The 24,056-nt window shown below is 43.2% G+C and overlaps 7 protein-coding genes across 7 annotated transcripts; 3 read left to right on the top strand and 4 right to left on the bottom strand.

Moving 5' to 3' along the window:
* Positions 1-1,201: 1,201 nt before the first annotated feature.
* On the top strand, positions 1,202-4,074 carry EAE97_000321 (uncharacterized protein; the record flags this gene model as incomplete). Its single annotated transcript, XM_038870831.1, has 2 exons — positions 1,202-1,970; positions 2,021-4,074. The coding sequence occupies 2 exons, from the start codon at positions 1,202-1,204 to the stop codon at positions 4,072-4,074; spliced, it is 2,823 nt and encodes a 940-aa protein (XP_038738192.1).
* A 1,954-nt stretch (positions 4,075-6,028) lies between these two features.
* Positions 6,029-6,997, bottom strand: EAE97_000320 (uncharacterized protein; the record flags this gene model as incomplete). The annotated part of the gene is made up of 1 exon (XM_038870830.1): positions 6,029-6,997. One exon carries the CDS (start codon positions 6,995-6,997, stop codon positions 6,029-6,031), a length of 969 nt encoding a protein of 322 aa, XP_038738191.1.
* A 732-nt stretch (positions 6,998-7,729) lies between these two features.
* EAE97_000319 (uncharacterized protein) lies at positions 7,730-9,065 on the bottom strand (the record flags this gene model as incomplete). Its single annotated transcript, XM_038870829.1, has 5 exons — positions 7,730-8,347; positions 8,436-8,719; positions 8,784-8,795; positions 8,858-8,876; positions 9,027-9,065. The coding sequence occupies 5 exons, from the start codon at positions 9,063-9,065 to the stop codon at positions 7,730-7,732; spliced, it is 972 nt and encodes a 323-aa protein (XP_038738190.1).
* Positions 9,066-10,975: 1,910 nt separating this feature from the next.
* Positions 10,976-12,799, top strand: EAE97_000318 (uncharacterized protein). Its single transcript, XM_038870828.1, has 2 exons — positions 10,976-11,324; positions 11,388-12,799. The coding sequence occupies exons 1-2, from the start codon at positions 11,064-11,066 to the stop codon at positions 12,159-12,161; spliced, it is 1,035 nt and encodes a 344-aa protein (XP_038738189.1). The 5' UTR covers positions 10,976-11,063; the 3' UTR covers positions 12,162-12,799.
* A 370-nt stretch (positions 12,800-13,169) lies between these two features.
* EAE97_000317 (uncharacterized protein) lies at positions 13,170-16,240 on the bottom strand (the record flags this gene model as incomplete). The annotated part of the gene is made up of 2 exons (XM_038870827.1): positions 13,170-15,668; positions 15,716-16,240. 2 exons carry the CDS (start codon positions 16,238-16,240, stop codon positions 13,170-13,172), a joined length of 3,024 nt encoding a protein of 1,007 aa, XP_038738188.1.
* Positions 16,241-17,022: 782 nt separating this feature from the next.
* Positions 17,023-18,926, top strand: EAE97_000316 (uncharacterized protein; the record flags this gene model as incomplete). The annotated part of the gene is made up of 2 exons (XM_038870826.1): positions 17,023-18,042; positions 18,090-18,926. 2 exons carry the CDS (start codon positions 17,023-17,025, stop codon positions 18,924-18,926), a joined length of 1,857 nt encoding a protein of 618 aa, XP_038738187.1.
* Positions 18,927-21,149: 2,223 nt separating this feature from the next.
* On the bottom strand, positions 21,150-23,916 carry EAE97_000315 (uncharacterized protein; the record flags this gene model as incomplete). Its single annotated transcript, XM_038870825.1, has 2 exons — positions 21,150-23,823; positions 23,891-23,916. The coding sequence occupies 2 exons, from the start codon at positions 23,914-23,916 to the stop codon at positions 23,049-23,051; spliced, it is 801 nt and encodes a 266-aa protein (XP_038738186.1). The 3' UTR covers positions 21,150-23,048.
* Between the last annotated feature and the right edge of the window lie 140 nt (positions 23,917-24,056).

Raw genomic sequence — 24,056 nt, 5'->3', positions numbered from 1 at the left:
TAACTACTACCTAGGTACTCCAGTATTGAAATTAAATCTCATTCTCCATGTTCACTTCGATTGCATTACATTACATTACATCAAATTACAACAGTGTTCTCACCTACATACCCAAGACAGTATACGTTACATATAACTCTCAGCTGGCTAAAGGGTAACCATACATTTCGAACATGATCTCCGGACAACATGGATTAAAGCTCCATTGAACTACGTCTTCGCTTCATGCGCCAATCATCTCTTCCAGATCATTACCCCACATCAAGGGTTCAATGGGACCTTACAGTAATGAAATTATATAAAATGTAGCCTCATCTAAATGGATGATGGAGCTCCAAGAGAACACTTGACCTCTTTCCATCTTTATCATTTTACCATCTAATTGACTATTTAAGGAGAATTGAAATACCTGATATATTCGATTCTTTTGCTCATTGAATAAAACATTGTATTCTGCATTTCTTATACTATCTATTGCATTTTACTTGATTCCCTATGTAAGTTGTACAATATTCCCTTTTCCTCCTTCCCCTCATCCACATCCTCACCCTCACCCTCACCGCATATGTATACAAGAACTGCCTGTCGCAATCCGCTTTTTACGCCACTCAAATGAAGGTTATGAGAAGGCTACCGACCTAGGTATGAATGAACGAATTGAGAATCAGAAATTGGGAGTAGAATCATTGGATGAGAGAAGTGAATTCATGAGAAGGGGGAAGTTGATGACTAGTCACCACTCTCCCCCAAACTAGCTTCAATTTGTCGATTGTCACCATGATCAATTCATTCGTCGCTCAACCACAAATCGGAGAAGGAGCTTCAGCTTTGAGAAATCTTATAACCCAGATCTGGAAAGTCTAATTTGCAATTTCGATTTTGCACATCCTACTTTGAGATTCACTCTCTCTCAAACCAAATTTCATACGGCATCCAGCAGATTGTACCTCGAACACATATAAAACGAAAACATTCTACTGTATTGCTTTGGCGAGATTCACTATCTTACCGCAATACCGACTACTTAAACCTACCTGGTACCTGCAACTCAAATAGCAGAGACAAACAACTCTCTTTTACTCGAATTCAATAAATCTACAACAAGAATTACAACTACAACTACACGCATACCTACAAGCATACCTATACCTATACCTATACCTCTGCCTACACCATTGTTGAATCTTTCATTACAATCAACATGGGTGTCAAGACATTCAAAATTGGCTCTGCGGCAGGCATTTCTAATGATCGCAAATCTTCTAGTTGCTCATCGACATCAAAAGCTTCTCAGGAATCTGCTAACCTACCTGAACCATTTCCTAGTCCCCGAATTCCACCACTTGGAAAGAAACGACTTGCCAACGTACCTCCATCCGATTATAGCAAAATGGTTCTCAATCAAGCAAAAGTTAAATCCGTCTTGAGCGGCGACAGTCTTGTACTTACCTCAGTTGAGAACCCTGATCTCGAGCGCATTTTGTCCTTAGCTTACTGCACTTCACCGCATCTGCGAAAGGAAGGCGACGAACCATTTGCATTTCAGTCTCGCGATGCCTTGCGAAAATTAGTAGTGGGCAAGGTTGTACAATTCCAAGTGTTGTACCAAATTCCAAATACTAAGCGCGAATATGGACTTGTTTTCCTCAATGATGGAACGAAACTACCCGAAGAAATGATAAAGGAAGGTTGGCTCAAACTAAGAGAAGATGCTGGCCGAAAGGAAGATTCGGAATCAGCCCTTCAACAACTCGACGCCTTACGTTTATACGAAGCTACCGCTCGCAGTGAAGACAAGGGTCTATGGCAAGAAAATGGTGGACGTATTGAGGTTCAGCATGACATGGGCAACCCAGAGTCTTTCTTAGATACATGGAAGGGAAAGACAGTGGATGGTTTGGTCGAACGTATATTGAGTGGTGATCGAATGCTCGTGCGTTTGATTGTTGCTCCTACGCAGCATATTCAAGGTCAGATAAGCAGATTCATGTGTGTGATATAATTAACTGACAATAATTAGTTATGACTTTGGTTGCTGGTATTCGCGCACCAGCTACTGAGCGAGTCAACCCATCGAATGGACAAACAGCTCCTGCAGAACCATTTGGAAACGAAGCACGACGTTTCGTCGAGGAACGATTATTGCAAAGAAATGTTAAAATCCATATTCTTGGACTTAGCCCGCAAAATCAACTCATTGCTTCAGTTATCCATCCCAAGGGAACTATTGCCAAATTTATCCTCGAAGCTGGACTTGCACGATGCACCGATTTCCATTCAACACTCCTTGGCTCAGATATGGCAACATTACGTGAGGCTGAAAAGCGTGCACAAAATGCTAAACTCGGTCTGTTCAAGGACCATGTTGTAAAGAACAACGGCGCAGGTGGAAGTCTCGAAGCGACTGTTACCAAAATCTTCAGCGCCGATCAAATCTTTGTCCAGAACAAGGCAGGTGTTGAGAAGCGCATAAACATTAGTAGTATTCGTGGACCTAGACCTACTGAGTCATCTGAAGCGCCTTTTAGAGACGAGGCTAAGGAATTCCTTCGAAAACGCCTGATCGGAAAACATGTCCGAATCAGCATCGATGGATCAAGACCAGGTACTGAAGATTATGATGCAAAGGAAGTTGCCACCGTTACTTTGAATGATAAGAATATTGGATTGCAATTGGTTCAAGAAGGTTGGGCTTCCGTAATTCGTCATCGAAGAGATGACACCGACCGCGCTCCTAATTACGACGATTTGTTGGCTGCACAAGAGAAAGCCAAGGAAGAAAAGAAAGGAATGTGGTCAGGAAAGGCCGCAAAGGCAAAGCAATATGCCGATGCATCTGAGACTGTCCAGAAGGCTAAGCTACATGTTGGATCACTACAACGACAAAAGAGAATCCCTGCCATTGTTGACTTTGTCAAAGGAGGCGGCCGATTTGTTGTACTCGTGCCTCGTGAAGGCATTAAACTCAACTTCGTTCTTGCTGGTATTCGAGCTCCCAAATCTGCTAGGAACCCAACCGATAAGAGCGAACCATTTGGCAAGGAAGCACACGATTTAGCTACACGAAGATTATCACAACGTGATGTTGAAATTGATGTATATAATACCGATAAAGTTGGTGGCTTCATTGGTGAACTTTACATCAACAAGGAGAGTTTTGGTAAAATCTTGGTCGAGGAAGGTTATGCAACTGTTCATCAACACTCTGCAGAACAATCCGGAAACTCGAAGGAATTATTAGCAGCTGAGAAGCGTGCAAAGGATGCTCGAAAGGGTCTTTGGGCAGATTGGGATCCATCTTTAGATGTGGAAGAAGAAGAAGAATACCAGCCTGCCAATGATGATGAGGTCACTCAGATCAAGAGAGAAAAGGATTACAGAGATGTCATTGTCACCCAGGTAAATGACGATGGAAAGTTGAAACTCCAGATCATTGGTACTGGCACTTCGGCTCTTGAGACTATGATGACTCAATTCAAGTCTTTCCATTTGAACCCATCCAACTCAACTAGTCTCCCTGGTCCACCAAAGGCTGGCGACTACGTTGCGGCCAAGTTTTCCGAGGATGATCAATGGTATCGTGGTCGCATCCGCTCCAATGATCGTACTGCTAAGGAAGCAGAAATTGTTTATATCGATTATGGTAACAGCGAGAAAATTCCTTGGTCTCGTCTCCGACCACTTTCACAACCGCAATTCTCTACGCAAAAACTTCGCCCACAAGCTGTTGATGCTATCTTGACTCTTCTTCAATTTCCTACAGACGGGGATTATATGAAAGAGGCAATTAGCTATCTTAACCACAACATCGCCAATAGGGAACTCGTCGCAAATGTCGATTATACAGCTCCAGATGGAACTTTGTATGTCACATTGTTCGATACTAAGAGTCAAAACTTGAACGATAGCATCAATAATGATATCGTAGCTTTGGGTCTTAGCATGGTTCCAACCAAATTGAAGGGTTGGGAGAAAGGATTTGCGGATGTTATTAAAAGTTTGACTCAAAGTCAAACTGAGGCTAGACAAAATCGCCAGGGCATGTGGGAGTATGGTGATGCTTATGAAGATTAAAGTGGTGGATGGAAGATGAAGGCTGGCCAATAATCAACTAGTAAACATCATGAATTTCTCCTACTGTTCATCGACTCATTTTATTGCTGCTTTTGATGATTCTTGAGAATGTATTGCAAGCTTTTTTCTTGCATGGTATCGCGTGGCATTTCATAACATAACATAGCATAGCATAGCATAGCATAGCATAGCATGGTAATACATCCGTTCTCTTTTTTTATGGCATCGCATTATGACTCACGCTGGATGGGTGAATGGATGGATGGATCATTTGCATGGGATTTATAAAAGTCTTTTTTGGTGGGTGGGTGGGGATGGATTGGTTGACTGCATGGGGGAAGGGAAAGAAGTGAGTAGTTGGTTGGTTGGCTGGCGGGCATGGGAGAAGTTGATACCTATTCATCTACCTACCTACCTTCATATCTCTGGGTTTTGGTCTTGGTCTAGGTCTTGGTCTTGCTACCTATTTATTTGGTTAGACTGGACCGGACTGGACTGGACGGGCTGGGACGGGGCTAGAATAGACTAAATGAATGAATTCTTTTCCTTGTGGAATTGGGAGGTTGATTTGTGTGTGTTTGTAACGTGACGCGATGTGACGTGATACGACTGAAGAATTCGTAGAATGGCAGCGAGGTTTTAGCAATTGTTTTTGTGACGATTTATGCTGCATTGATTTGGTATTCAAGACTCGGGTAATATTGCAAACGAACCAAAGCGCGTATGATCGCAGAATGTTCTCCTCAAACATGTCGTACAGAATCACACTTCCTCTTCTCCTCCCCCATTTTTCTCCATATCTGTTTTTTTCTTTGGTCGCTCATCCAGGAGAGAGATCACGTTTCGCTTCCTTTTCGGTGCGTGTGCGATGCTGATATCTCGTTTGATTTGAGACTTTGTGGTAGATGTCTAGGTGGTTAATGATGGATTTTCTAGATTCTGAGGGTTTCTGAGGGGGAGGCGGGGAAACTTGGAAGGGTGTGTTTTGATGGATCGATGGGTGGATGGATGGGTATCTGAGTATGGATTAATTAGTTTTTACGGAGGTGATGGATAGGGAATAATGGATAATGGATGGTGGAGTTTGGTCAGATGTTCGGAGTGGTGGGATGGTGGATGTATAGGTGCCTGGGTATTAGATTGGTTGTTTGATGATAGATATGTGAAAGATGTGGAAGGAAGAGTAGCGTCGCTTAATTACTCTCTGCTAATTTCAGTACCCCTTTCCCACTGCTTATTTCTTTTGTATGGCCTCTTTCTTTCCGTGTCTTCTGAATGCGGATCCGAGCGATCTTAAGCTACCTATATCTGCGTTGCCAATTTATCTTCAAAACTGAAACTGGAAGTCATGCGCTGCGAGTGGGGTCTCTAGAATACATCGCCTCGCCTGCTATGGTGTGTGGTGATTTGTGTGGTCTTTTCCTAATATTGGGGTCGAGGGGTGGGTGAGGATACTGTGGAGGTTGAGATTTCCGTGGATGAAGAAAATGGAGCGTGGAAATTGTGGATGGGGAGATTTTTGAGTGGGACATCGAGGTCGGTGATGGGGAGGAAGGGAGGAAGGGAAGCGAACCCTTGGTGATAAGTTGTTTCCGGAGAGATACTATACCCTCTAATTGAATGAGCTCTCCATCCTCGCACTGCTCTTGGATGTACTGACATGCGGGCTTGGGCTCAGAAGTATCTTTAATGAAGCAAGAAAGAATCTCTCGATCGTGACGAGGCAGACTAGACGAGGCAATCAAGTACAGCGGATCTTTCATGAGAAATCAGGAAAGAAAAAAAGAAAAAGAATAAACTCAATGTTGTGGCCAAATATTTTGAAATTTAATAAATCGGGGATATAAACTCGCAACAATCTTAGACGCCAGGTCAAATCAGGTGACTCACAACGTTGTATTGCCGCCGCAAAACTTCACCTCTCTCTCTCTTTCTTCCTTCCTTCCTCCCCCCCTTATTCCACAACCCTACTCTTCCACACCCTCCCCCTCGTCGCTCCCACGTTCAAAGCCGGATCACTCAACAACCCAAACTCCTCGGCTTCCCTCTCTAAATCTCCAATCCCCTTGCCCTCCCTAAAACTCAACACCCCCACCGATTCCAATTCCTCCACACATTTCAGCAAAAACTCTCGACAGATCTTCTCCCCTTTTGCGATCTTCTTCCGTCCCGTCGTCCATTCGGTGGATATCGTTTCTTCGATTATCTCGCGCATGTCTTGGATGTCGGTTCCGATTTCAATGGCGGCGAGGAGAGAAGATGAGGTGAGGAAGGTGTGGCTGTTGTCTTTTGTGTCGTGGTTCTTGTTGTGGTGGGGATCTTCCAGATCATGCAACCCGTCATTCTTTTCTTGCTTTTCCTCATCGTCTGTCTTGTTCCTTTTATGTTTCCTATTCTCTTCTACTTCTTTTGTACTCCTATCACTTTCCAATTGCTCGTGTTTGTCGCTTATTTCATCGCTGTTGTGTCCTGTATCTCCCGGCTCTCGCTTTCGTTTATCTTCGTATTTCTTCTTGCTTTCTTTCTGATCCTCTCGTCTATCTTTGCTTTCCCCTTCATGATCAGCTCTTTGCTGGTCACCATCTTCCCTAGACTCTTCGCCTTGTAATTCAGAGTCTTTACTACTATCTCCACTCTCACCACTATCTCTATTCCCCTTACCCTCTTCCTCCTCCTTCTCCCCCTCCCGATCCTCCTCATCCCCCCCCAGCATCTCCAAAATCCATCTATCCGGCACCGGGTCAAAAACATGATACACCCATCCCCTCTCCGGTTTCTCCTCCGTCAAGTACAAACTCCAATGAAACGTCCCCGGATTATTTCTCGCCGCCAAATGAATATATAATTTATTCCTCTCCCATCCTATATCTATCTCCCTTTCTTCGCGTTTTTTAATATCCCCCAGGGCATTAATACTTCCCATAGCTGGGTTAAATATTGTGGCTGGTCTCGTAGGATGAGTGAGTATCGATACCCCTATTTTCAGAACTGAAATGTTGTCCAATCACCCTCAACATTCGTCGGAACTGTAAGATATTACAAATTACAAACTAATTTTCACTACCCAAATCTCATCATCGAACTGCATGTCAAATACGAAGATATCTCGTTTGGATGCACTCAAATGATGATATTGATAATTCGATTTGACCATGATGAATCTCAATTATCAAACTTTATATGCGTCCCACTTCTATGCAACTCCATCCCAAAGCGGTTTGCTACATAAGGTTACATGAACACGTGGACGCTGGATGGGTTTTCATACTTTGAGTAATCGATCGTCTAATGCCAAGCAAGGCATATTGGCATACATCTTTAACATCCATCCCCATGCAATTTCGCAATGAACACCATTCACAATTTACATACAGACAATACACTTAAGTAAACAGCTCAAAAATCAACAACAGATATTCATGCCCCTATACCTTCCAGAACGACTCAATTTCAATCCGACATCAACTCACAACACAATATCGCATAATAGCAAGCACTGAAAATAATTATTAATCATCAAATCATTTCATTTGTTTAAATTCATGTCTTGCCACGCGTAAATACAAATCGTAGTTCATCCGGTCTTTCAATTTTGACCTCCGTGACAATCAATAACTATAAAATCATCCACCGAACCCCGAGACTCAAAAGCAATTTATTGCAACTTAGCCTTCAAGATATCCTTCAAGGTAACGGCATCAGCAGCAAACTTGCTGATACCCTCTCTCAACTTCTCAACAGCCATAGCATCTTCGTTGAATGCAAATCTGAACTCGGCCTCATCATCAATGTAGGTCAATTTCTCGATATCCAAACTGCTAGCGTTCTCAGCGATCAACTTCTTAGGGACGGCCTCTTCGGAGTTCATCAACTCCTCCAACAAGTTTGGTGAGATGGTGAGGTAATCACATCCAGCAAGCTCAGTGATTTCACCAACGTTACGGAAAGAAGCTCCCATAACAATGGTCTTGTATCCGTACTTCTTGTAGTAGTCGAAGATAGCCTTAACGGACTCGACACCTGGGTCTTCTTGGGCGGAGTAGGTCTTTCCGGTAGAGGCCTTGTACCAATCGAGGATACGGCCGACGAATGGAGAGATGAGGAAAGCACCGGCTTCGGCACAAGCAACGGCTTGGGATTTGGAGAAGAGGAGAGTAAGGTTGCAGTTGATTCCGTGGTCGCGTTGGAGGACACGGGCGGCTTGAATACCTTCCCAGGTGGAAGCAATCTTGATCAAGATGCGGGACTTATCGATACCTTGCTCCTTGTAAAGCTAAATGAGACACATATGTTAGTATAAACTCATTGTAACTGAGATATATCCGTCTCAAAGACTGGATATGAATAGGCATATAACATACGTCAATAATTCTGAGGGCCTTGTTGATGGTGGCCTTGGTGTCGAAAGAGAAACGAGCATCAACCTCGGTTGAAACCTTTCCTGGAACGATCTTCAAGATTTCCTTACCAAACTCGACGAGAAGACGATCGAGAGTGGCATCAGTCTTCTTTTCGAGGTCACCGTCGACCTCCTTTCCGAATGCGACTGCGGTATCGATGAGCTTGGCGTATTCAGCCTTTTTGGAGGCAGCGAGGATCAACGATGGGTTGGTGGTGGCATCTTGTGGTTGGTATTTGGCAATGGCTGATGATATCTGTTAGTAGTTGATTGTAAGATTGGCGAGAATTTTCTTTAGATGGTAACGTACAAGCAAAGTCACCTATAGAGAAATAGGAGTCAGTAAAAGCTTCAAGCAGTTGCAATGATGGATTAGAAACTTACCAGAGTCAGAGACAACGGTCTGTTGTTACAAAGAAATGATTAGCAGACTACATTCCAAAGTATATCCTCAAATTCCATCTACTTCATGAGGGTTTCCCTATAGTTTCGGGCTGGACCCGAGTGTCCCGTCGACCAGCCATCAATAGATAAAGACAGATTGTTTACTTACGGTGCCAGAAGCTTTGAGTTGATCTAATGAAGAAGGCATGATTATAATATGTGATTGTTTTGGGGAGTATCTTGGTTGAAATTTGTTAAAAGGAAGTAATATGAAAATGGTATGATGGATTTTTGAGTGAGAAAGAGGTTGAAAGGTTTTTTATGTTGTTGAGACAGAAGTTCGGTTTCTAACTTCACCCCTCCGGCGTCATATGGTGGGGTCAAATAAGTGGAGAAATTCACTCTGTTGGTAGATACGTATGGGGTGACTAATCATGAAGCATGCACCTTGTGTGATAGATGATTTGTGAGGAAGAAATGAGGTGAATTTGGAGTGAAGTTGGAGTGAAGGTTGAGAAATAAATAAACAGGGGGAATGTTGTTTGTCTCTCGAATTGTATTTTACATCAAAGAAGAAATCGACGATTGTTTATATAAAGTCATTGGGAATTAACAATTGGCAGGTCCTACATAGTCATCACACTCAAGATCCAAGAATGATTAATTGAATTATACTCGGGCCATCAATAACGATTTCTCTATACAACTGTTGGTTTCTTCTCTTCTCTTCTCTTCTCTCCTGTACTCCCCTCCTAGACTCCTTTGTCAACATCCCACTTATTGTATTGATGGTCTACTTTGAATCCCATACCCGATGTCGCCCCAATTCTATACCTAGTAATCCGGAGACCTAATTTTCCACCAGAGCCAACCAAGTTCTTCCGAATCTTAGAGTGATGAAGCGGCGAGAGCGGGTCTAGAATACAGTCGAAAGTGTAAGCAAGATTACGATTCGTTCCATCCGTGTTCGGTGAAGACGGTAATGTTGTCGCGTTTAAGGTATCTGTCTCAAAACTGGAAAAAGTCCTAAAGTTTATTTTTTACGGCCTGTCTAATGTCGTTATGTTCATGTATGCGGTAATAGACGGATCGGCTTGAGGGAAATACGATAGTCTCTTGAAACAACGACGTGGTCTTATCCATCCATAACGCCAAGATGAATGCCATAGCGAGAGTCTAAATCCGACCGAAAATGTACTGTACACCGACATTGGGATCATTTGATCAAGATGCCTTGGAATAAGTACCACAATGTTTGTATTTGAAAAGGACAATGGCTGTGAATTCTTCCATCCAAATGGGATAATGTTTTCATGTTGTCAACATTACTTTGATGCAGATTTTCGATAGCAACACGGCCCAAACTCAAGCCAGAACGCATTCTACTCGAATTGGAAGTTTCCTATGTAAGTAGACCACCGAGGATCATAATTAATGGTGCAACAAGACGAATGGGCAAATCCAATATGATTAAACAGACACAAGAAATCAGGAAAAAGCACAGTGTCTCAAGACAAAGACATTTCGAGAACCAGCGGCGAAATCATCAACGTTAAGGAAGAGAACATACGAATGACAAATTTATCCATAGCACCAGAAAGACCAGAATACACCCTGCATCGACGATGGAATTGCGATTGGTGAAAGAGACATAGCGACATTAGAGTTATTCTATCGCGAATTTGACCATGACTTGGTAGATCATTACTTGGTAGAAGTTCAACAAAATGCTGAAGTTAAGAAGCAATCATTGAAACAAATGAATTCTACAAGACCATGACATCACTTAATGGCATGAATCTAGACAGCCATCTCAGCTTTTTTTTGCTGAAGAAAGGGAGATCAGCAACTGATGGCAAGCGATTGAGAATCGTAGTATCAATTTTCAGAAGACATGAAGCTTAAAATATTATATATGTCGATTGAGCCTTAAAGGTTACTCCTATGAAAGTCCATGATCTTCAGCCTTATCAGATAATTTGAATTTCATCATATCGACAAGGGTTGTTGACCTGCCGTGCATTGGCGCTATTCAGTATCAGATCTAATTCGTCAGCCTTATGTAACCTCAGAAATCCAAATTTTTAACCTGTCAGCCTTATCTCAAACTTCATCATGTCGGTATCCAATACATGTAACAAAAGCTCTCTCCTGCAGTTAGTGATTGCCATGCTCCTCCGGTAACATCTCACAACCCGCCATCAAAATGGCACAATTTATACCCCGCACCGCGTTCCCCCAACAACTTTCTCTCCCTCGATCGTACTACCTAGGCCATCATGCATCCGGTCTCTCGCGAATGAAAACCATGCTCTCATCCATCGACCTCATTATAGAATGTCGAGACTACAGAGTCCCTCTCACATCTCGAAATCCGCTATTTGAACAATCGCTCGCGGGAAGAGAAAGAGTCATCGTGTATACGAAACGGGATTTGGGGTATCAGGGTTTGGCTGTGGATAAAAAGGTATGATTTTTCCTTCATGTATACAGACTCGAGATGCGGTAAACTAATTACTGGGAATGACAGAGAGAAGCAATTATAAAAGATTGGCATAAACCCTCCACCACTCTCTTCTCAAATCACAAATCCAAATCCGATATCCAAACTATTCTCTCGCTTTGCAAAGAACATGGTCTTGCCCATCAATCCCTAACCGGTTCTCGAATTCTCGTAGTGGGTATGCCTAATGTTGGAAAATCTTCTTTATTAAATGCCCTGCGCATGGCTGGTGTAAACAGAGGCAAAGCAGCATTCACAGGTGCCCAACCCGGTATCACGAGAAAAATCGCATCAGGTGTCAAAATAGTCGATCCGGACCCGGAAGCAGGAACAGAGGGTGTCTATTTAGTAGATACTCCCGGTGTATTTGTACCTTTCGTACCGGATACGGATAGTATGTTGAAACTGGCGTTGGTGGGAAGTGTCAAGGATACTATTATTGCGCCAACGACATTAGCAGATTATTTACTCTTCCATATTAATTTAAAAGTAGGAGGGAGCGTGTATAAAGAATACTGCGAGGAAACGAATGATATCGTACAGTTTCTAGAGGCAGTTTGTAGGAAAACGGGACGGTTAGGGAAGGGTGGGGTACCGGATGTAGAGGCTGCAGCACTTTGGGTCATCCAGAGGTGGAGACAGGGTAATCTGGGGAAATTCGTGCTAGATGAGGTGGAGGTTGATGGATTGGAGAAGAAAGTTATGGAGGAGGTTAGGATGAGTGTTAGTCAAGCAAGGAAACAGGCAAAGGATACCCAGAGGATGAGGGCGAAGACAAGGAGAGCGGAGTCAATGGGATGAGGTTGTGTATACGACCCTCCTTGGAGCATACTAATTTTTTCCTGCGCGACTTCGGCCCTAGCGCTGTAAATGTCATCCGATATCATCGTGTGATTGTGTAGCTCTGTGTTGTCATCGATCAATATCAACTATATCACAGACGAGCAAGTCAAGGACATGGGGGAAACGGAACCATGAAATCAGGCGAATACATCGAACCAGATGGATGACTGGCCACATTGATCTACCATCCACTGCTCCACCAATTTAGAAGCCCTGAAGACCCGAAAGGCACTCATACCCTCGCAACTCTTTCCCCTAGTTCCATCAAACCGCACAGTCACTGCAACCCAACTTCAGTTCCCCTGTCACAGGCGCTACTGCCAACAAATCTCCTGGAACAAGGAGAATAAATGTTATGCTGGATAAACAGAATATCGATCTCATCATCGAGACGCTATCGATTTCTCGGGGGCTCGCTTAGAAAATGTATACACCTGAGTGATGATAGGCGAGTATGTGAAAAAGCTTTAGTATAGCTACCTATATAGTAGATGAAGGATAGGGGAGAAATGTATGAGAATTTGTATGTACTATCTACTACATGCTATATACTAGTCCGCATTTGTAGGTCCAACACGAATAAACATAAAACTATCTCAAACTTGGAAAAATGATGTTATGATATGACTGGTTGGTTTTCTCATCGATTACTTTGGATTCAGCGGAAATTAGACAGGAAGAGAAAGAGGGAAAACATTCATGGCGTAACTCAATTATCTCGAGCGCTCCAAATTTTATATTGAGGCCGGGGATCCAAGACTAAATTTTCACTTTTTATATTTTGAATGATTGGTTCGTAAGCTTTGTTGTAGAGAGAGAGAGATCTATCATATTGGTATTTGAGCCAATTTTATACATTCATCCGCCCCGTCGCTCAAATTTACAGATCACAGATCGTATACATATTATACATTCGACAGAACAGAGCGGGGTATTTCCAACCATCAACCATCAACCACCGAACCTCTAAACCACAAAATTAACCGTCTTTCCCCTTCCCACAACCACCACCCTCTTACTCCTACCCGCTACATCGACCTGTCCCTCCTCTTCCCCAAACCTCCTCATTCCCTCTTCACTTTTCAAAACCCTATCCACAACCCATCTCTGCAACTCCACTTTATCCATTCCCTCTTCCGGAATCGGTATGTCGATTGCAAACCTCAATTTTCCATTGACTTGTACTGCGCATTTTTGAGTTTCAGGAAGTAACCAATTTATCGATCCATCTGTCTCTGGGAACTTCGTTTCGAAGATTGAAAGTGTTTCAACACCGCCGTGAGAAATCGACCAACATTCTTCCGCGAAAGCTGGAGTAATAGGGGCCATCAATTGAAGCAAGATTCTCGTAGCTGCATTTTCGATTAGACCACTATGCTCTTCTACCCAACTTGCGTTTTGAGAACGAGCATCAACGTTTGTTTGTGATGTTCCGCGGCTGACTTTGTTTGCTTCTGTGGTTTCGATGATAAGGTTGGTAAGACTCATCAGATCCGAGACAATGGTATTAAGAGAATGCGTTTCACTATAAGCTTCTGTTATATTTGTGATACTTTGTTGCACTGCTCGCCAAAGTTTGATGTCCGCGTTAATTAAGTCCAAAACGGCAGCCCCTCCATTCGAATCTTGCTTCCCCAAGTTATTCCTTTTGCTTTTCTCTAAAACATCTACCGCAGAAAGGAGATAATCACTGGGAGATAAAGTGTGGTCTTTGACCTTCTGAGATACCCCTGTACTTGAGCACACATAATCATGGAGACGTTTCAACCAACGAGTGATACCAGATATTTTTTGCTCATCCCATTCAAGGACCTCAGTGACTGGTGCTTGAAAAAGCATATGGGCTCTGGTTGCATCGGCACCGTATTTCGTCATACACTGTGCTGGGTCTACGCCATTGTATTTAGATTTTGACATCTTCTCATAACTAATTTTGGCGATTTCTCCTGATGCAATAAGAATAGGCTTCGATGGTGTGGTGAGATCCACTTCCTCGGGTTTTAAAAATCTACCGTTGGAAGGATCTAAATAAGTCTTTCCATGCACCATACCCTGACTAAGAAGCTTCTTAAAGGGTTCCCCAAGAACGTTCTTGGTCGACCCTTCGGGCCAGAGAGGAGTTGTGGAAAGGAACTTTGATATGAAACGAGCATACAATAAATGCAAAATAGCGTGTTCAACTCCTCCGATATATACATCAACAGGGAGGATTGCATTGGCTGCCTCCGGAGAGAATGGTGTGGTTGAATTCTTGGGATCAGCAAATCTCATAAAATACCAGCTAGAATCGACAAAGGTATCCATGGTATCAGTATCTCTTTTAGCATCGCCGCCACACTTGGGACATGGGACATTGACCCAGTCGTAGGCACCATCAAGAGGATTTCCAGCTTTACCTTTCAGCCAATGGCCTTCAACTGAAGGAAGCTTAACTGGAAGCTGATCTTTAGGAACAGGGACTGGACCACAACTAGCACAATGAATCATGGGAATAGGGGTACCCCAATATCTCTGTCGACTGACAAGCCAATCTCTGAGACGCCATGTCTCAGCAGCTGAACCAAGACCTTCATTTTGGAGCAGTCTAATTATGCCTTGCTTTGCTTTAGCCGTTGTTTGTCCAACGAATGATCGTGGATTTTCTGATGTAAGATGACCAGGATGAACAAAAGGTTGGTCTGCGGGGACAGCTTTCGAAGCACCTTCAACAGGACCAACTACATGCCTCGGTGGAGTGTCATGGTTATTGTGCTTCCAAAATGCATGATCTCGAGTATCATGCGCTGGCACTCCCATAACTGCTCCATCACCATAATCACCCAATACATATGGTGCAACATAAACGGGTAAAGGTGCTTTAGATGCCTCTGGTGTAGATTTTCGGGATGCTAACGGATGCACGGCACTAACATTGGGAAGAAGATAGCCAACCTTTGAGTCAGGTGGTAAATCTGACATGCTGTCCAAAAACTGTTGTAATTTTGTATCTTGTTTTGCAAGACCTTGAACAATAGGATGTGTTGCTGCAAGAGCAATGTATTGAACTCCAAAGATAGTATCCGGTCGGGTGGTGAAGACTTCGACAGACTGCTGAGAACTATCTTCACCTGCTGATATCGAAAATTGAATTCGAGCTCCTTTTGATTTCCCCAGCCAATTCTTTTGCATGGCTAGAACTCTTTCCGGCCACATACCTCCCTTAGCCAAGTGATCGATGTCTTGAAGCAATTGCTCTCGAAATTCAGATATTTTCAGAAACCATTGTTTTAGTAGTCTCTTCTCAACTTTGGCTCCCGATCGCCATGAATTCCCATTTGCATCGACCTGTTCATTTGCAAGAACGGTTTTGTCCACAGGATCATAATTCACTAAAGATTCTGCTTGATATGCTAGACCATGCTCATGAAGAAGAAGAAATATTTCCTGGGTATGTTTGTAAAAATTGGGATCGCAAGTTGTGATTTCCTAATTCCTATTAGCTACCAAATCTATGATTACATTTGTAGACATGCCCTATCCCAATCCCAACGTCCATTCCAAGTAATTAGCTGACTCTTCATCTTCTGTATATTTTGTTTTGTCCAGACTGCGGGGTCTATTCCACGTTCAATTGCTGCATTTTCAGCAGGCAAGCCAAACGCATCCCAACCTATTGGGTGGACAACATTGTAACCTCTCATTGTATGGAATCGTGCCAGGACATCGGAAATCGTGTATGCTCGAAAGTGACCCAGATGAAGATCGCCCGATGGATATGGAAACATAGGCAATATGTACATTTTCTGGCTATCATCTTGTTCATTGTCCTTTGCTGGTTTCGGCTTTTCCGTCGTCGTCCACTTTGCACGCCATTTCTGATCCAGAGATGGCAGATCTAAGCTTGGAAAGGGGTTATTAGTAGAAGTAGAAGCGTATCGAGTAAATACGATAGGCTTGATATTTTGCAAAACGGTAGCGGGGTAATTGCGACGACAATAAGATGAAGGTCGAATTAAACTCGTTCGAGATAATGCGCATCTGCGAATGGAGGACTGCATGATTTTCAAGGCATCATGTCATGCCAGGGACCAACTACTCAAAGAAATAGTCGACCACTCTTGGATTTGAATTCGCAGATGGCTATATCGCGGGTTGACTTCTTTTTGAAGTGGAATGTTGTATTTGAGAGGGGTAGCTATGAATATACCCAAGTAGCTTCATGATATATTTTTATTAGAGTAAATATAAAAAATTGAGCACGGACTCAATTTTATATAATCTCAGCCTTCTCTGGACTCTGGACTCAATACCCTCAGAACTCAGGAGTAAATGTTAGATATTGTTATTAGTGAGTGAGTCGTGAATCTAGTGAAGTATCAAAGTATCAAAGCACCAAAAACCCAAATCAAAAGGAAAGCACAGGCAGGTATAAAAGTATAATACTGCCAAGATCCTCAAATCCTTTAATGGATCACAAAGACAATAACGTAGATGATCGATCTACTTTGGTACCTCAAAAATAAAACATCCATTGTCTACGAGTATCTCGCTGTCTCATTGAAAACAACCAGAACACATTGCACTTGAGATTCTACGCGCTCTGTTCTTTGGAATCCTTCTTCAATTCAAGTAAATATTGATTGATATTTAAAGTTTTATTTCACTTCCTTTCCTTACTATCCTTCCGATACGAGTTCATTGCGATTGTGAAGTTGCACGACCGTTATGATTCTATCATTGCTATAAACGAGAACCAACAAACAGACTGCCGTTGATCGCCCCCTCTTGAAGCTTTAAAGCATGCGATGCTGGCTTTGAACGACTTTCACGAACAATTATAATGTCACCCACCTATCAAAATTTACAGCCTCACGCGCGCGATTCTTTAGAATTAGCTAGTTTAGCATCGAGTTCCCCTGGCGCGAGATCATCAACAGATTCAATATCATCAGATGCTGGTATATCCTCATCACGGAAGCTTTCACTCGAAGAAGACGATCCTTTAGATGACCGAAATCCCGCCGCGAATGGTCGACCTGGAAGAGGACATGGCAGAACATATTCTGTCTCTTCGGCCTTCGACTTTTCTTCCAACCTTTACCCTCTGTCTTCTACCGCAGGAGGTTATGCGCCGATCGGAGCCCCTATTTCTACGACAAATGGCCAAACTGCCTTAGGAGGAGGATCCTTGGAAAAACACAAGACTTTGACATATCTGAACGGTTTGTCATTGATAGTTGGCTTGATAATAGGGTCCGGGATTTTCTCCTCGCCGAGTCAGGTCAATGCAAATGCGGGATCACCAGGCGCATCATTAATTGTATGGGCAATAGCAGGAATATTAGCATGGACTGGCGCGTCAAGTTACGCGGAATTGGGAGGAGCAATACCATTAAATGGCGGCGCACAAATATATCTTTCCAAGATTTTTGGGGAAATTTTTGGGTTCTTGTTCACATGGTGTGCGGTCATTGTTCTAAAGCCTGGATCGACCGCCATTGTATCGATAATAATGGGAGAATACTTGGTACGGGCATTCATTGGAGCCGAGGCTGAGAGTGTCAACGTTTGGATTAATAAGAGCGTCGCATTGGTTGGATTGTTTTTCATTACCTTTTTAAATTGTATATCTACAAAGTTGGGCACGAGAATGGGAGACATGTTTATGTTCATGAAGTTTATTGCATTGCTTGGAGTTACAATCATTGGTGTCGTGGTAGCCCTTACAGGCTTCTCTACATCAGGGAAGGCGAATGAGGATTGGAAGAATCACGGATGGTTCGAGGGAACTAGTAGTAGTGCCTCATCATGGGCCGTTGCATTATATGCTGGATTGTGGGCCTTTGACGGTTGGGACAATGTGAGTATTCCAAGCCTTTTAGCCAAAACCTTTATTGACTTTCATAGACAAATTACGTGGTTGGAGAGTTCCGAAACCCTACTCGGGACTTGCCAAGAGTCATCCACACAGCCATGCCATTAGTCATTCTCTCCTATATCCTCGCTAATGTCGCCTATTTCTTCGTCCTACCTCTAAAAGCTATCAATTCTTCAAATACAGTTGCAGTTATATTTGGAAACAAGGTATTTGGTCCCATTGGATCATTGATACTTGCTCTTATTGTCAGCGCAAGCTGTTTTGGAGCTCTAAATGCAACAGCCTTCACTAGTGGACGATTAGTCTATGCAGCTAGCAAAGAAGGTTATCTACCCGCCATGTTTGGCAAAATTGGGCTTGGAAACCAAGCGGAACCTTCTGCCAACACTCTCCGAACACGCAATTGGGCATCAAAGAAATTAGCCAGATTCTTCGGTGACGAAGAAACCGGGCTCTTCTTCACACCCGTTAACGCCATGATTCTCAACGCTCTTTTAACAGCAGTCTATGTCGCTGTCGGCGAATTTGGTACGCTAGTCACTTTTTACGGCGTGGCTGGCTATACATTCTATTTCTTCACAGTCCTAGGACTCATTGTTCTTCGCGTTCGCGAACCTAATCTCGAACGTCCTTACAAGACTTGGATTACTACACCCATAATCTTCTGCTGTGTGAGCTTATTCTTACTTAGCAGAGCAGTCTTTGCGGAACCAATTCAGACTCTCATCGTTCTCGCGTTTGTACTCGCTGGAGTGCCGATATACTACTGGCGGATTCGCGGACGAGATCAAGTCTCCAAGAGAGAAAGAAGTAGCAGTGGGAGCGGAAGTAGCAGTTGGAAATTCTGGGAGAGGGGCTCACGTTAGTTTGAGAACCTATCATGGTAAATTGTCGTGCTTCGCATGAATCACTGATCAAGATGGATGAATGATTGAATGAACGATAGATACAGACATGTAAAAGAAAGAAAGAAAGACGAAGAAACAAGAACATTAATGTCAATACTTAATTGTGCGCCAAAATGCATGCTCTATTATCTAATGTGTGTATTCCGATAGGATGCTATTGCAATACCTCATTCACATCATCACTCATTGTCCTAGTTCAGTCGACACCCTCTGCCCATCATCATTATCTCACACAACTTTCTTTGCTCTTTCTCCTCCCATCTCTTCCTTTACATTTAAGCGCATGCATTCTATCAATCTCATCCATCTAGCTACGATCTCACCTTAACTCTTAACTTCTTTTGTATTTCGCATAATACTTCCCTAATTTCCCCTCCCCTCCCCTCCCATCTAACCTTTACATCCGCCAACTCCACAAGCCACACCTCAAATTCCCATAACAAACCATCCATCCCCACAGTCTACCTAGGTATACTCTAAAATCGACAGACAATCCAAATCACGAACCCACACACCGAATACCTAATCAAGTAACCGAGTAAAACTCCGTTTCAACACAGCATAGAATCATTTTCACGTACAAATCCACGTACATACGCAAACACGAATTTGCATCTGATTTTGACATAATCATATCTATAAGTCAAGAATACAGAAGTTGTAATTCACAACCTATAACACAGATCAATTTCTCAACACGTATTATCCGCTCAATGAAGTAAGTATGTAGCGAAAAAATAACCAAGGTACAATACCTACTCAATCGCTCGACCCAGAATCTCAATCTAGAATCCTTTTTACGTATGTATATTGAAAATGATATCGGACTTCGCCATATATTCCTTCCATGCTATTGAGTTATTCTGTACCCTACCATCTACTTCCCGTCTATCCATTATGCATACCCCCATCGAGTTTAGAACGACCTCCAGAAGAACGTAAAATAAATCTCTATCACTATCCCCTTTCCATCTCCATCTCCACGACCCTCTGAATCCTGAGCGCGCAAACATCTCCAAAAGAGCAAGTAGACACAAGTATCTCCAGCACTAGACCCACTCACCCACCCATCCATCAACTCATCTAAAGGATCTTAACTCCCCGTCTCCCTAACCCAGTCCGTGTCAAAACCCCTACTCCGCACAAAACGGCTATACCACTACGACACTAAAGCAGATCTCCTTTCGCATTTGCGCTAAGAGCGCGCAACCCCACCAGTGATTCCTTTCCCTTTCCCCTTTAATCCCCATCTCCGTCTCCATTCCTTCAACTTCACATCCACCGCTTTGAGACCTCACTTCTCAAACCCACAATAAAGACGTTAAACTTCGTCGTACTCGGACTATCCTCCCCATCAATTCTCCGCTCATGTGGAGCAAATAGCTCTTGCGAGTTGCGACCCCATTACGCTTCAAGGATAATTGCACAACCAAGCCCTAGCAGAATTCGCATCATACTACCATTTACATTCTCATTCCTTCCTACAATCTAGCCTCCTGACACCCAGTCACGAACCATAATAGATTACTCTAGAGCATACCAATACTGAATCCCTCACAAATACACACACCATATCCACAGTAAGCCTCCTACACCCCTCAAAAAACCTCGGTCGATCTCCCTTGTAATACTCGCCACACTTGCACTCGCTATTAAAGTAGATCGCAACATCAAATGATCTAAGAGACCCCTGATCAAATCCTTACTCATCTTCATCTTAATCTCATCTACTCTTCGCATCCGTCTTCATGATCCACTGTCAAATTTGCGAATCCCATATTATCTCATCGGATGCTTATATGGGGATGCCCCACTAGTACACGTACAAGTAGACCCCAATTTCGCAATCAAGTTAATCAACCAAGCCGGCAGACTACCAAGCAAGCAAAGAATTATGCTGGTAAGCAACTAGTTAGGACAGTATTAGATACATATCCAGAACGAGTTCTAAAGAGCGAGACTTATGTCATCCTCACGTTATCACTTTCGGCGATAAACCGAATTTCAAGTATGCTATAAATTTAGAACGAAGGGCGATGGAAGCTAAGGGAGGGAGGGAGGGATAGACGTATCTATGCGTAAGCCGAAAAGTCGGGATTGAGAATACACAATACAAGAAATTTTATACCCGGGAATGCATTATTGAATTTAAGAGTGAACATTTTTATCCTGTTTAACTGCATATTTCGAAGTCAAGAGGGGAAAAAAAGGCTAAATTCAGACCCTCAAAAACAATTTACCCTCTCATCTCATCCCCCCCACTAACCATACTCGTTCCGCAAAACCCATCCAGTAAAACCCACATATGAAAGATGACCCGAAAAAATCCCCTCAAGCATCTCAAATCTTCAACCTTCAAACTTCAAAGGTGCCGTACATACATACGTGCATCAACACTAAACAAGCGTCGGTCTCGTCCGTCTATCCGCTCAGGACTTATATGTATGTGATAGCTCATGGGGTTCTTTGCAGGAAGTAATCACTAAATCCTTGACTAGTGAACCCTTGCCTATTAGCATTCGGTTTGAACCAATTACTATACTTCTTCATAAATGTATAGTAATCACTAAATAAATAGTAAAATGGATTGACTACACTGAGCCAAAATTAAATATGGAACATAACCCACTCATTGACTAAGTAAGCAAGTACCTAGGTCAAATAATGAGTTATCTTATGAACGTAATATCAGCATTTAGTTTTGGTGTGACCAAATACGCACTAGCGTGGATTAAATTGACATTTAAACATCTGACATAGCACACCATGTTACCATCACTTTCGTCTCGCTGACCATCAATTTGTTCCCAGCCACTATTCAGAAACAAAATAAAATACTGGAGTACAAGTCCGGTAATACAAATCCTGAATACGTAAATACGTGAATAAGCCCGGCAATAAAAAATAGAGTTAGCACCATCTATCTTGGCTCTAGGTATTTTTCCGCTCGATCAACAAGAGATCGTCTGAATATATGAGCAATTACTCAAAGGGGAAATACCCTCCGATCCCGTACGGCGTAATGGCGCCACGACTGTGCCTCGTGTGGATAACCAAGGATATTTGATTTCCATTATTTTTCTCTTCGTTACTTACGAAATTCTCCCATATCCACTATCGCAAGTATATAATAGACGAAGATTAACCATGATTACAGCCATGGCCATGTAGATTGTTCCTGTATCGATGTGGCACGGCGGGGCAACGTAACAGCGGGGGTGGAGCGGACAAGCTAGAAAGCCATGTACCCAGACCTTGTGTGCTAATGCCCGCAGGGTCTTATTTGAGGCCAAGGCTAAAACTGCATGCCGGGTAGATAGATGTATACTTGGTTGTTTATGGAAGGTGTTCAGTCCGAAAATCAATCGTGGCATGGAACATGCCATCTCATAGAATAATCTATTTGTCATACTAGCAAGCCGGCGGCCAAGGCATACCCAGAAATGTACGAAGTCGCAGAAGTACGGCGTAGCTGCAGGGACCGGCAAATAGGTACAAGTGAAGGACTTGGTATGCTTGACTGTCTTTGATCTAGGGAAACAATGGTATGAGAGAAGAAATCCTTCATTTCATGCTATTTGATCCTTCGGAATCCTTGAAAATAAAAGTAAGAGGGTGTGTGTTTTCGTGAATGTTCTGAAGCTATTTTGCGTTCTCGTAGATGCGACTAAAGGATCGAGGCTGTGATTGAGGCTTTCAAGCCTCCTCCTGAGCACGGGACGGGAGGAACGTGTTGTACAAGTACTACCGTTGTGATATGTCAAATGCATAGCTTTAATGCTAAATCCTAGAAACCACGAGGAAAATTGTTTAGTTGGGTTGGATAGTGTAGTTCCTTCCCGTTTGTGTTGTGGGTGAGATGCGACAAAGAATTTGTATAGTGGGGGGTAGTTAAATTATGGTTGCATTTACGCAAGGGGTTCTTTGGAGGGGTTATCGTCCTTCGTAGATGCACATGGGAAAATCGAAGGCTATCGGAAGTTCGAGTGGGGTTACGAATCGCAGATTGAAGGATTTTGTTCTTCTCCCATCGTAAATGTCGATCCGGCTGCGACCGACAATGAATTGGTCCTTTCTTCTTCATTCATCGGCTCCGTCAACTCCGGGCTCGGTCTGGTCAATCCCTCCAGCAGCAGCTTTCAATGCCTTCTCCTTTGCCTTCCTCTTAACTTTTTTCTCTCTGTTCTTCCTAGCTCTCCTCTCTTTGTCTGCCTCCTCTTTGCTTTCCTTCTCCCTGGTCATTGCCTGTTCTTGAGCCTCAATTGCCCTTCTCCTCTCTCTCATGAGAATCCTCTTCTTCTTGCCTAGTTTCCTCCTCTTCTCCACATTGGAACTGTTTCTGGCCCCGAGGAGGCCATTACTTCCCAGCTTCTTCTGTCCACCAACACCAATCTTCACAACCCGGACTCGCCACGGAACTTCCAAGCCCCAATATCTTTTACCTCTGCCTTCCAAAATATTTTCTCCACTAATTGCCGCAATGGCGTATTTCTCTTTACGTTGCCCCTCAATTGGGCCGGTGAAGTAGTAACTCTTGTCCCTTTCCTGAACAACAAAAATCCCTTTATCAATTGCCTCCTCCTTGAGGACTATCTTGCCTTCTTGGACATTTGAGAAAAGCCGAAAGTCAAATTCCTCTGCCTGGTCCTGGTTATCTCCTAATGGTGGTGAATGTGGAGCATCGTTTATGGATTCAGGGTTTGACGCGTTTCCGGTCGCGCATGATTGAAATGAAATAGGTCCATATAGTGAAGCAAGCTGGTTGTGAAATCGAGCGGAGATATCAGGGTCGATTGGTGAAGGTGGTTCAGGAGATGATGATGAGGATCGAGTATATAGATCTGAACGGCGCACACTATCAATCGAATGTTAGCAGATATTCAAACTGGTGTATTTCTTCCACAGAGAAATAACACACTCACCGTTTCGCGTCCGGAAGGTCAAACATGTTTATTGTTATGTTGTTGTGAAGCTTGACCAATGTTTCTGCATCGAAGCTCTCGACATATTTTTTGGTGGGGATTGAAATTAAGTCTGTGCGGGGGCCAAGAATGACCAATTGTGCAACGGGCTGGCCCGCAATCTTCT

Source organism: Botrytis byssoidea (genome assembly GCF_014898295.1).
Source record: "Botrytis byssoidea strain MUCL 94 chromosome Unknown BBYS_001, whole genome shotgun sequence".
Classification (NCBI taxonomy): Eukaryota; Fungi; Ascomycota; class Leotiomycetes; order Helotiales; family Sclerotiniaceae; genus Botrytis; species Botrytis byssoidea.
The sequence above is the reverse complement of the archived record's forward strand: the minus strand, read 5'-3'. Positions and strand labels throughout refer to the sequence as shown.